The sequence below is a fragment of the Pristis pectinata genome, chromosome 9 (genome assembly GCF_009764475.1).
Source record: "Pristis pectinata isolate sPriPec2 chromosome 9, sPriPec2.1.pri, whole genome shotgun sequence".
Taxonomy (NCBI): domain Eukaryota; kingdom Metazoa; phylum Chordata; class Chondrichthyes; order Rhinopristiformes; family Pristidae; genus Pristis; species Pristis pectinata.
Window position 1 is genome coordinate 17688678 of NC_067413.1, and position 12970 is coordinate 17701647.

General features: G+C 40.7%; 1 protein-coding gene across 4 annotated transcripts in view; it reads right to left on the reverse strand.

Moving 5' to 3' along the window:
- tsnare1 (T-SNARE Domain Containing 1) overlaps window positions 1-12970 on the reverse strand; it is a 650834-nt gene that overhangs the window by 193114 nt on the left and 444750 nt on the right. For all 4 annotated transcript variants that reach the window (XM_052023541.1, XM_052023540.1, XM_052023538.1 and 1 more), the window contains exon 8: window positions 8567-8755. In XM_052023541.1, coding sequence (XP_051879501.1) covers window positions 8567-8755 — 189 coding nt within the window. The remainder of the gene's footprint in view (window positions 1-8566; window positions 8756-12970) is intronic.

Consider the following 12970-nt stretch of genomic DNA (forward strand, 5'->3'; position numbering starts at 1 on the left):
GTTTAATAACAGAGGCAACTCTGAAACAGTGTGCTCTGTGTATGATCAATTCACTGACTGCTCCTGCAATAATGATAAAAGTGCAAGTTCACAACTCATTTTACAAAGAATTACATTGAATGTACAGCACCAGAACCAGCTATTGGGCTCAGTTCATCGTTCCTCAGCTAACTATCAGCATGACTCAATGTTTGCTTTCCGTTATAGCTCTGGCAACATGTTACCAGTTCCTGTACTGTGATTCTTTCTTTATTCTCCATTGGTAACTGCTCATTCAAGTTCCCTTTAGTGAGCCCATTGTAAATCATACATTCCTTAAAAGATGTATTTCACTGTGTGTTTCGATGTACATGTGACTAATAAAGATCTTATCTTTACCAGTGATCCAATTCTCAGCAATGTAAATAAGTGCAAAATGCAGAAATTCTCTTCAGCTTTAAAGTAGTTTCCATAGTAAATAGCTGCAGTCAGAACAATATGCATCAATTTTGTCATTGTCCAATGTATGACTTGCAACTTTGCCAGGTGATTTATTAGTATCTATATTAGTAAATATAAATATAAGTAAATGTAAATATTGTACCTGGTTGAGGCAAGTGCAATAACAACAGTCAAAAGCCATTTGTATAAGTACGTGGGTAGGAGGGTTTAGAGGGATATGGGCCAAACGCCGGCAAGTGGGACTAGCTTGGTGGGCATAGTGGTCGACATGGATGAGTTAGGCCGTAGGGCCTGTCTTGGTGCTGTATTACTCTATGACTCTTTGTGATATGTTATGGAAGGCCAGTGGTGAATCGTGAACAGAGGGCAATCTAACTGAAAAGGCTGAGTAGAGCCACATATCAAGAGACAGGTTAAAGTGGGAGAGTTCAAGGTTAAATTGTTCAAGCAGCCTGGTTATGGTCAACTTTGTGGGAAAACAGTTAAAATCTCTGTGACAGTGAAGTGAAGTTAAATTCTGTGGTGCAGTCAAATACTGCGACACCTGAGTTACTTTGATTATGTCCAGAAAAGACTGCCTTCAGACCCCTAGTTGTAGCAGTGTAACAATCAATGTGATTAGCTGGATAGATTTTTATTTCGTAACACAATTTGCCATCTGTCTTCAACCATATTCTCGGGCCCTTTATAGATATACTCTTTAAAAGGGGCAGACTCAGAAATCATAATCGTTATCTTTTTAGGCATTCCTTTTTGGGTGAAGGATGATTTGCTTCCACTCCAGATCTGCGAGATTTGAGGTGGCTGGGGAGTACTTTGCAGGATCTGCACTCTCTGTCACAAGTGTTTGTTGGGTAGGCTTGTCTGGGAAGATAGGTGCTCCACCTGCTGTTTTCACTTAGCTTCCACGAGAGACTCAAAGTCTCCTTCAAGTGCTCTTTCTCCATTTTGTCACAAATTTTTTTCAAGTAGATCTTGAGAGCATTCTTGAAGCACTTATCCTGTCCTCCTGAAGATCACCTCTGGAAATTGAAATTGAAGCATTTGTTTTGCAAATGTTGCATTGCACCCACTCGTTGGAGTTGGCCAGTCATAATTAGTGCTACGACGCTGTGCATGTTGGCCTGCGAGAGGGTTTTCTTATTCTGTCAATAAACTTTAAGGATTTGGGGGAATCAGTATTGGTGGTCCCACTTAAGTTGTTAAACAAAATTACATTAAATAAAGATGATCAAAAGGCTAAGGAAACAGTAAAGTTTAACAAAAATAAATGTTCATCTAATTTTCATGCACGTCTAAACTGCTCTTATGGTCAGATGTTGCTTTGGTAAGCCTCATGCACTTCATCTGGCTGCCTTATTGATCATCCATCAAAAAATGATTTTCTTCTTAGCTAAGCGCTTGGATCACCCAATAATCTGCTCACCTGTCTTCAGAGAGTTTTGCATTTAATTCCTCGCACTATTGCTCATCAGAAATGCTAACAGTAGTGATGAGTTAACCACATGAAGCAAGTCTCATCACCTCCATTTTGCAACCTGTTGGATGTGTCAGGGGCATGCCTGCTGTAGCTCCACTAGTTTACTAATGAATGCAAAAGAAGTCACTTATCCTTGGTATCCAGCAATTGTGCCTTGGTCTTCGTACATGGAAGGTGTGGTTAAGTAAGGGACAAGGGCATCTTTAATATAAATGGACTCCTTCTTGTTTCCTCTCATTTGAAGTACATAAAACCAGAGGACAAGGACTTTTGGTATGAGGTAAGAGATTTAGAGGGGATTTGAGGGGGTCCTTTTTCACCCGAATAGTTGTGAGTACTTGGAATATATTGACCAAGAGAGTGGTGGAGGCAGAGTTTCTGACAGCATTGAAGAAATGTCCAGACAAGCACTTAGACCACCTAGGCACAGAAGGCTATGGGCCAAGTGCTGGAAGATGGGATTAATACAGACAGCTCCCTACTGGTCAGCATAAGAGTGGTGGGCTGAATGGCCTGTTTCCCTGCTGTATGATTCTAATGCACAATAAGGGGAGAAGTTTATCTCACAGGAAGAATACTCCCTCTAGCTCAAGCACAATCTGACTATATTGTCCACCATTAACAAATTGCATTGCTGCAAATCCTCCCATCCATATGACAATGGGTTTTTCCTGGCTGTAGGTTGATTACAACAGGATCTCTTTGACAGCTCTTCCCAAATCTGTGACCTCTACTTACGAGAAGGACAAAGGCACCATGTGGATGCTGCCCTTCAAGTCATGTGACATTCTAACTTTGTTGCAAATCCTTCATCATCACCAAGTTCAATTCTTTTTAAGAATGTTATTTATTAATTCATAGGATGTGAGAGGGAGGAGGTTTAAAGGGGATCTCAGGTGTAAATTTTTTACACAAAGAGTAGTTGGGTATCTGGAATGAGCTGCCAGAGGAGGTGGTGGAGGCAGGGACAGGTACATTTAAGAGTCATTTGGATAGGTAGTTGAATGACCAGGGCACAGAGGGAAATGGAGTCAATGCAGGCAAGTGGAATTAGTATAGACAGGCACAACGGTTGACATGAATATGGTGGGATGAAGGACCTGTTTCTATGCTGTACAACTCTATGACTTCTGAATTCTAGCTATGGCAACAGAAAGTGCAATTCACAACATGCTACAGATGGAAAATAGGGAGAAAAAAAACTAAACGATTGAAGTTCTCCACAAAGTGAATGGAAGAATAAGTTCTTCTTTAAAAGTTGTTAAAATGATCAATGAACAAGATTCATATCAAAGAAGATGATAAATCTAATAACCTAACAGTGGCACAGCTGTACTGTCGGTGTGGAATTTGCATGTTCTCCCTGTAACTGTGTGAACTTCCTCCAAGTGCTTCAGTTTCCTCGCATATCCGAAAGATGTGCGCGTTGGTAGGTTAACTGGGCACTGTAAATTGCCCCTACTCTGTAGTTCGATGGTGAGAATTGAGGGGATGTGGGGATAATAAAATGGGATTAGTGTAGGATTTGTGCAAATGTGTGCATGAAGGTTGGCGTGGAGTCAGTGAGCGAAACAGCCTATTTCTGTGCTGTATGACTCTTTGACTCTATGAAATACATCTTCAGATTGCAATATCTAAGTGGTTGAAGTGCCCCCTGACTACACTCAAAGCAATTAAAATCTCAGCTCTGGAATTTCATCCATAAACCTTTCCAGCTCTGCTTCTTCAACTTAAAACTGTTCCTCCCTGACCAAATCTTTGTTCATCACTCCTAGTGTAGCCTTTGTGTACTGTTTTAATGCTCCCATGAAACTTTGTAGGTGGTAAATTGATAAGTACCATAGATGTAATTCGACAACCACCATCAAAAGAATCTTTTTGAATCAGGAGAATGTTTCCTGAAGGTTTACAATGAAGTACACGGCATTAAAATGTAAAAGGGAATTTTTCAACTCTTACAATTTAGTTGGTGATTCCAACAAAAATAGAAATAAATCAAAACACAGTTCTGGGAATTTAAACTTTTAAATAGAGATGTTATAATGTGAGTCAGCACACAAAGGTTGGAGTTGACACACTTGTCCATGATGAATAATCTGAGCAAACTGGATTTGGATGACAGGATACAAGTGTCTTTAGATATGTTATTTTTAATTGCTTTGCAGTGTTGCTGGTGTTATTTGCTGTGCCTGTCTTGCCAGCTCAAATAATAGGGAGTGACACTGCTCAAGACAGGCTATCTGAAGTCATTGTAGATTGGTTATTATTTAATCATTTACCAAACCACAACACACATCAAGACAAACTGATGACTGATTAGTGCCTAGAGGTTACTCCCGAATTACTACTTTTACTTTGTTTAGATTGTGAGGAAAGGGCATGGGGTTGCAATCATTGCTATTCCATGCTGCCATCTGGTTATCAGGGCACTGGTATTACTTTGCTGCTCTCTGATTATTACCTATTACAGTAACAAGTGTGTGAAGATGGACTACATTTTCTTCCTTGTGATGCAGTAACTTTTCAGATAGATTTATTTTTCCACTAAGTCAAGCCTTAGTCAAAATTTAGCCCCTATCCTCTCCTCCAAATCACTATTAGCTGGTTATTATTGTACTGTTCGTTAGAGTTTGCTGTGTATAATCTGGGTATTACCTTTCTAACATTAAAACAGTCACTACACTTTTAAAGTAAAAGAACAAATGCAATCTGGTATAAATGCAAAGATAATATCATGCAAACTAACTTACAGGCTTGCATTTTCACTGGAGTTAAATTAAATGACTGAAGCTACAATCACAATAAATGAGTCGTGCTCGGCTGATATTAGTATGTAATCTTACTGGTGCAAAATTGGAAACCAGTAATAAACAGCTCTGTTTAATCTAGCAGTTTAATCAATCTATTGGGATGCCGGCATTGAATAAATTTCTTTCTTTAGTCAATAAAGCACAAATCTCTCCAATGAGACCTGTCATAAAAATGAGTTGCAATTGCTTATGTTGATTAGGAGGGTTAATTAATGATCATCCATAATCTGGTTCACACAAATTAGAGAAGAATTGAATTCTTGGTCCTGTGATACTTTATTCCATGCTTTCCACTTTGTCTGTGAGTAGTATTCACTGCAAAGAGCTAAACTGTGAAAAAAATAGTGGTGTCACTGCCTGAGTTTTCTTCATGTGCATGCCAAGAGTGTTTGCAGACCTTTCTACTGCTGAGGCCAATGCAGTTTGCGCAATTCTCCCTTCATTTGCAAGGCAGAAATTATCATCAGGGATCATTGGAGAGATCAATGACTATAATTCAAATGTACTTTTGTTGGCTATAAAGTGCTTTGGGATCTTTGCACTGTTCCCCTGACCAGACCAGCATCACTGAAGTAATTGTCATAACCTCAAATTTAGTTTGTCTCATATTGACTTCAATATCCATTTTTTAAAGTACTACTAAATTCATTCTTATATTTCCCTCACCAATCAACTGGAAGTTTTATTTCACAACATCTTCATTCTCTATCTTGTTATTTGCTTTTTACCACATCATGAGGGCTTTATAAATGCAGGTTACTGTTTTCAGTTCCTTTTCCCTTCATTTAAATATTTCTTCCTTTCTCTCGGCTCAAATTCTGTTCTGTTTTGAAGGTCATCCTTAAACACTTCAGTTGTAAAAACTGATAACATAAATTGGAGAGAATTGATTTGTGAGACTGACAGAAACAGAAACAATTTAACACTTCCATAGATAAAAGTGGCACGATTACTGAGCTATTAAACATCACATCAACATAGCATCTATTCTACTGGCTTCATCTCTCTATGTGACAAAAGAAAACCAAGGAAGACTTTGGGACCTCCCAAAGTACTTTTCAGCCAATGAAATTCTTTTTTTGAAGTGTGGTTATAACTGTTATGGAGGAAACATGGGAGCTAATTTGCACATAGCAAGCTCCCAGAAAAAGCTGTGTGATCATCTGTTTTATTTAAGTCGTAACTATTGGCCAGGATACTGTGAAAATTTAGTGGAGATGTAAACCTGTCACTAAAATACCAGACAGAAGAAATCTAGTAAAAGCACTACATTTTCATCTGATCGCATGATTTCCAAACAGTCCCATCAGTTAAAAATTTGAGTTAATGAGTATGTCATTTAAACTTATTCTTTTGCTTTGAACCAGAATTTATCCTTTTCTTACTGAGGGATTTAAGTAAAGATCAAGAGTACAGAACACTATCCAGGTTGAAAAGAATAGCAAAATACACCAAGTAGCATTGAACAAGTGACATCAAGGTTATAGTCTGGATGCAAAGGATAAGGCAATTTCCCTTGATTTTTCATAAGAACTCACTAGTTTAAGTATTAGACAATGTAGTGTTTTGTGTTTTCAACACGGAGAGGGGATACAGTGTTAGAAGATTGTACAGAATGAAGTTGGAGTGAAGGGGATAAACATAGAAAAGATCACATGAGCATTCAGTAGAGTATATAAAGATATTGATGAATGTAACATGCTTCACAACATCAGGAAGCCAGAAGCATTCACAACCAGCAAAATACTTTTGAAAAGCAGTAACCATTATAACATTGCAAAATGCAACAACCAATGGCAAGGGTCCACAACCAGCAATGTGAAAATTACTGATAAACCTGATTATGGTGTCATTGCTTAAGGAATAAACAATGGTATGAACAATGATAGAAGTGATCTAAGCGTGCAGGCAGTGGCTTAGCTTAATGCTTCAACTAGTAATTGCTTATGCAATATACAGACTAGAGAAAAAGACAGAGAGAGAGAGAGAGACAGAGACAGAGAGAAAGAGAAAAAAGTTGGCTCTGCAAGTGAATAATATTTTACATCAAAAGGCATTGTACATTAAAAAAGAAATGATATAATGGTGTTCTCCTCATACTTAACCAGGCTATTGTCGAGGATATTTACGGGAGAATCATCCGTCTGCTCTGTACAGTGACATTGTAGTCATGCTTAGACCGTGCATTGCACACTGAAGGAACTCAGTGTGTCTACTCTGATCATTGTCAGAGCTTTGCAGCCAAAGCACAAGGATCAGAGACGATGAGTATTTAAATAGCTTATGTCAAATGCTCACCATGAACCGAGATACCTCAGCTTAATTTCTGCCTGACCTGAGTTTTCTATTCAGTGATCCTGATACTGTACCCCAAAATCTTGATAAACACATGAAAAGAACCACAAGCCCAAGAAATTTTTCTGCAACTCAAAAGATGTATTAAATCAGCGCTAGACATTGCATGTGTGAGGCAACTGGCAGCCAACTTTCAGCATTCACAAAGTCCACAAAGTTGAAAAGTATTGCAGAGTCAGTGGATGAACACAGGTCTGGTGCAAATCATGTGGGGAACAGACAGCAAGGGTGGATTGAGTCTGGGGTTAAGGGCATTGGAGGATGGAAGGCCCTTAGGGAAGGGTCAAATAGGCTGATGGGGTCAGAGACATGATCGCGTATTGGCAGGGAATGAAAACATTTGATACATGAACAGAGCCTGAAAGACATCTGCAGTGAGTGGGATGGGGGTACTGGAATGAACACCAAGCAAATTGCTTAAAGTCACACTTAGACCCATAGTCATACAGCATGGAAACAGGCCCTTTGGCCCAACTGGTCCATGCCAACCAAGATGCCTGTCTAAGTTAGTCCCATCTGCCTGCATTTGGCCCATGTGCAAGAAGATCGATGCCTTGCTCTGTGTGCAGTGGAACGTGCAAGCCTTGGATCCTTATTTCTAATGTCAATGCAGACCTCAGCTCTCCCATTAAGACCTGCTCCACTGTCAGTGGTCAGTGCCTTGCAGGGCCCTGAATGCACAGAATATACTTGGGCAAATGGGCATGAATGTCGTATATGGGTTGAATTTCCAGGAAGGTGCTATTGATGCACAAAGTTGCCACTCACATTTGAAGCAGCCTGAGATGACAAGAGATTGTAAACCATAAACCAAAGGAGAGGATTTAAACTGGGGGCAGGATGCAGGTTGGCAGGGGAAGGAGTGAGGCGCAAACATGCATGAAATCAACATGAGATGCAGGTGTTTTTAAGAGTGAGACATCACCAACCAAAACACTGGGGAACCTCAACTGGCTGTGAAACCAGATGGGATTAAAAAGAGGCTCGGTTGGATTAGGAGGCTGCACCTCTAAAGGAACAATTTTCAGTGGGAGGCAAGTCTTGAAGTGGGGCTTTCAGATGGGTCTTGATGTCAGGAAGGGAACGAGAGCCATGAAAGGACTCCACTTTCCTTAACAGATCTTCTCATTGAATTTTCACATCAGGGAAATTGGCTAACACAATGGCTATCCCGTCCAGGCCAGAGTTAAAATTGCAATTAGAGATCTGCAGGAGCATTTGCTAATTACTGAGAAGAGCTGATTAAAATCAGAATTGGGGTCACACTGGCTGGAAATAGCTGAAGAAATTACCTTAAGGCAATGCTACCATTCATCAAATACAGTGTCCACTGAGCAGGAATGTTTCAATAACAATGGAACAACCCATGTCCTCCTCTCACTACCTTTTCTGACTGAAGCTAGACACAGATATGGTAATTGATAAATTCAAACCTTGCAATCACCAATGGTGATCAATGGCCCCAATTGCAGTATCTCACCTCAATCTGTAATAACGCCTCCTCTCGCTGTTTTATCAATTCCACTTCATCCTCTGTGACCTCTGAAAGGAAAGCCTGGCCTTGGGCCTGTGCAGGATCCGAAGCTTCAACCGTGGCTTGCCACTTACTGGGTCCTCTGCCAAGGAACTCGTCCTCATCACTAATCTCTGTAAAGGGATTCTTGGCAATCTGCAATAAGGAGAATTCCATTCAATATCTGAGTTTGAAAAATAAATACAGATAGGACCATGGAATAGATACTGTTACCATTGCCAAGATGACAAGCCAAAACTTCCACATAAGCATACGTTGTATTATTTATCAGCAAAGCAAGTTTATTGTCAGTTGTGATTACAGATTTCACTTCTACCATGATTGGTTTCTCAGGAACATCAGTGCTGAATACTTCCATGAGCATTCCAAATGTCAATAGACAACTGTCAAGCAGATCTAATTGTATGGCAGCATAAGTCAGAGGCATATAAATAGGACTCACTTGTGGCATGAACTGGGTATTAGGCTCCTCACACTCAACCTCTCATTTGCTTTGACAAACTGATTTAAGGTGGATAACACACCAACTGATCCAAGGCCGGAGATGAATTAAGTTGCTTTATTTTATAGTCAGCAGACAAAGTATATATAATATAGGAATCAAAGTGGATGCTCCATTTCACCTTACATCCCCAAAAGTATTGGTAGGTTTATTTCCAACAATAAGTTACCCCCTACTGTAGGTTAATGGCAAAAAGAACTACAGAACCTCTGTACACACAAGACTGCAGATGCTGGAATCTGCAGCAAAAAAAAACAAGCTGCTGGAGGAACTCAGTGGGTCAGTCCAGCTGAAGGTCTTAACAGTCCAGATGAAGGTCACAATCATGAAGAAGGCACACCAATGGCTCTACTTCATTAGGAGTTTGAGGAGATTTGGTATGTCACCAAAGAGTCTTACAAATTTCTACAGATGTATGGTGGTGAGCATTCTGACTGGCTGTATCACCACCTGGTATGGAGGCTCCAATGCACAGGAACGAACGAGGCTGCAGAGGGTTGTAGACTCAGCCAGCTCCATCACGGGCACAACCCTCCCCACCATTGAGGACATCTTCAAGAGGCGGTGCCTCAAGAAGGTGGCATCCATCATTAAGGACCCTCACCATCCAGGATGTGCCCTCTTCGCGTTACTATCATCGGGGAAGAGGTACAGGAGCCTGAAGACACACACTCAACATCTTAGGAACAGCTCCTTCCCCTCCGCCATCAGATTTCTGAATGGTCCATGAACCCCACCTCGTTTTCCCTCTTTGCACTACTTATTTATTTTTGTAACTTATAGTAAATTTTATGTCTTGCACTGTACTGCTGCCGCAAAACAACAAATTTCACGACATATGTCAGTGATAATAAACTTGATTCTGAAACATCAACAATTTACTTCCCTCCTCAAGATGCTGCCTGACCCATTGAGTTCCTCCAGCAGTTTGTTTTTTTGCTCCAGAACCTCTGTAGTTACATTTTAGATTCGACTCTAGGACTCTAAGCCAATCCCCTCACAATAACTGTAAAATCTTCCATTTTATTTAACCTTTTAAACTTTCAGCTTGAAGACCGATGGGTGCCGACTTAATGATTTCCCCATTAGGTTGTCAATACAATAGCATACCCTTCCATCTTATTGTATAAAAAATGCACTTCTTACTGGACTCAAAGTAAACAGGGGCTACTCTGGCTAAGGTGCCCGACATTAGAACATAGATACTCAAGGTGTATGTCTGAAAAAGATGGTGACATTCTGCAAATTGACCTGATTGTTTTCGGACATTTTCCCTGCTAAAAACCACTCCAGGCTTAAAAGAGCAAAAGCGCATAATTCACTCTGTTTTAACGCATGCATAACTCAATACCTTTCTGTTGTCCTTGTGAAGAGTTAGGTAGCAAACCTCTATTTTTACCTAACAAAGACTGTCGGGAACACAAGAAATTCTGTAGATGCTGGAATCTGGAGCAATACACAAGAAGTACTGGAGGAACTCAGCAGGTCAGGCAACATCTCTGGAGGGAAATAAACAGTCAATGTTTCGGGCTGAGACCCTTCATCAGGACTGGAAAAGAAGAGGGCAGAAGTCAGAATAAGAAGGTGGGGGGAGGAGCACACATAGGCAGGGGATAGGTGAGTTCAGGTGATAGGCGAGTCCAGGTGAGAGTCGGTGATTTCCAAGGGTGATGCTAATCATGCACAGTTTTCACTGGGAGTATATTCTGGAGAGGTCAGAGGGGAAAGGAGGCTGCTGTTGCATCCCCATTTGGAGCCTGGGGTCAGAGATTAATTAAGTGCACAGTCTGGGGCTTGGGGATCAAGTAAGTGATAAGGGTGTGAGAGATTGGAGTCCTTGAGCATAACTGAGTTGCTGGATGCAGGTGAAGGTTGTTGGGTTAGGTCAGGGTTGTAACTATTGGTAGGGCTAGTGAGGGAGATTGGATATTGGCGTGGCTGGAGGAAATTGGGAAGTCGATACTGTTGTAGGTGAGATAGGTGCCCGAAGGATGAAAAAGAAGTATGGGTCAGACTATAGTTGGATCCCAGTTCAGTGCGCACTACAAAAGTCTATTTATGACAGGAGTAGCCAACAACAGGCTACTCTCAGGGAAACTTCTCCTGCAAAGCTCAAAAAGCATTGTTGCAAGAGGAATGATGTACTTCTGTACATCCGATACTGAAAAGTACAAGAGTGACTCATGCCAGGAAGTGCTGGTTAGGTACGAAAAGGACCGGAAATAGCCCGTATTGCGTTTCCTTCCGTGGTAAGTATCTCTTTAGTCACCCACTGCTGAAGCAGTGGTGTGCAAGTTAATTTCTCTGCCAGATGTTTTAATCCAGGAGGAATAATGAGTTCCATGTCAAGAGTGCAAGTGCTCCCTCTATAGCTCAATTGATGTAATTGCTCTGCCTTTGTGACACTGACTCGTGCAGGGCCAAAAACAGACTGGATCCCCTGGTCTGCATTTTGTTAGCTAATACAAATGGGCTGTGATAGCTGGGTCAACCCACAGGGAAGAGGAAAACCACACAGTTTTCCATTCATAATGCATACCCCTGCTGGAAATTGTGGATTGAAAATGTCTACATTTATTTTCTGTGAGCTGCACACCCAAGCTTGCTCACTGCTGAGACTCAGCATTGAAGAACGGTTACTTGGTACAACTACGAATAACAATGTTGTTGAAGAATTACCTTCCGAGAAAAGAGAGCTTGATCAGAAGAGTGGTGGCATGGGGACGAGGTAAGCATGAGTCCATAAACTAATTTTTATGAGAAGTTCATCCACGGTCACATGCACTCAAGGCCCAAAGTCAGAACTTTTCCACATTATAGTGGGGCAGATTTCTGAAGTTCGCTACAATGCACATGTTTGATATATGTGACAGAAGATTTCCATCCTATTGGCTCATGGTGAAACACCCTTGTGGTTTATTGTGCTTGTCAAAGTCAAGGTCAAAGTCAGTCGAGTTTATTGTCATATAGACAAGTACGTGTATGCACAGGTGCAATGAAAAACTTACTTGCAGCAGCATCACAGGCACATAACATCACATAAGCAGCATTCACAAGAAAAACATAAATTAACCATAAATTATATACAACTTTTACAAGAAAGAACACAATTAGAACAAAAAAAAGTCCATCTTAGTGCAAAATGATCGAAGTGGTCATAGTGTTGCTAAACTGTAGTGATTGGGGTGTTTCTAGTTGGTTCAGGAACGAACTGATTGAAAGGAAGTAGCTGTTCTTGAACATGGTGGTGTGGGGCTTCAGGCTTCTGTACCTTCTGCCCAATGGTAGCTGCGAGAAGATGGCATGACCGAGATGGTGGGGATCTTTGATGATGGATGTTGCCTTCTTGAGGTAGATACTACCAATGGTGGGGAGGGATGTGCTCGTGATGTATTGGGCAGAGTTTGCTGCTCTCTGCAGCTTCGTATATCCCTTGACATTCCTTGCGTTGATTGAAAGAATGGTCTAATTAATAAACAAGGTCATGCTCATAATCACATCTGGTGAAGTTATGGCATGACTTATGGCATGAACTTCAGTAAATAATAATAAAATCCTTCTTTAATTAACAGTCTTATGTTTGGTGCTGTGTGGACACTGACAAAGCAAGTTAATAGCTAGAAGGACTTACAACAACAATGCATTTTCATTGATTATTCTCCCACTTCTTTCTACTTTTATCTACTTGTAAGTGTTGGTTTTCAATTCTTGGTTTTATAAGTTCCTATTGGGAAGTTCGTACCTTCACTACTTGTTATTCATTGGCGGTAACATGCATGCTTGGGCAGACATGGTAGTGTAGCGGTTAGCGTAATGTTATTACAGCATCAGCGATCAGGGTTCAATTC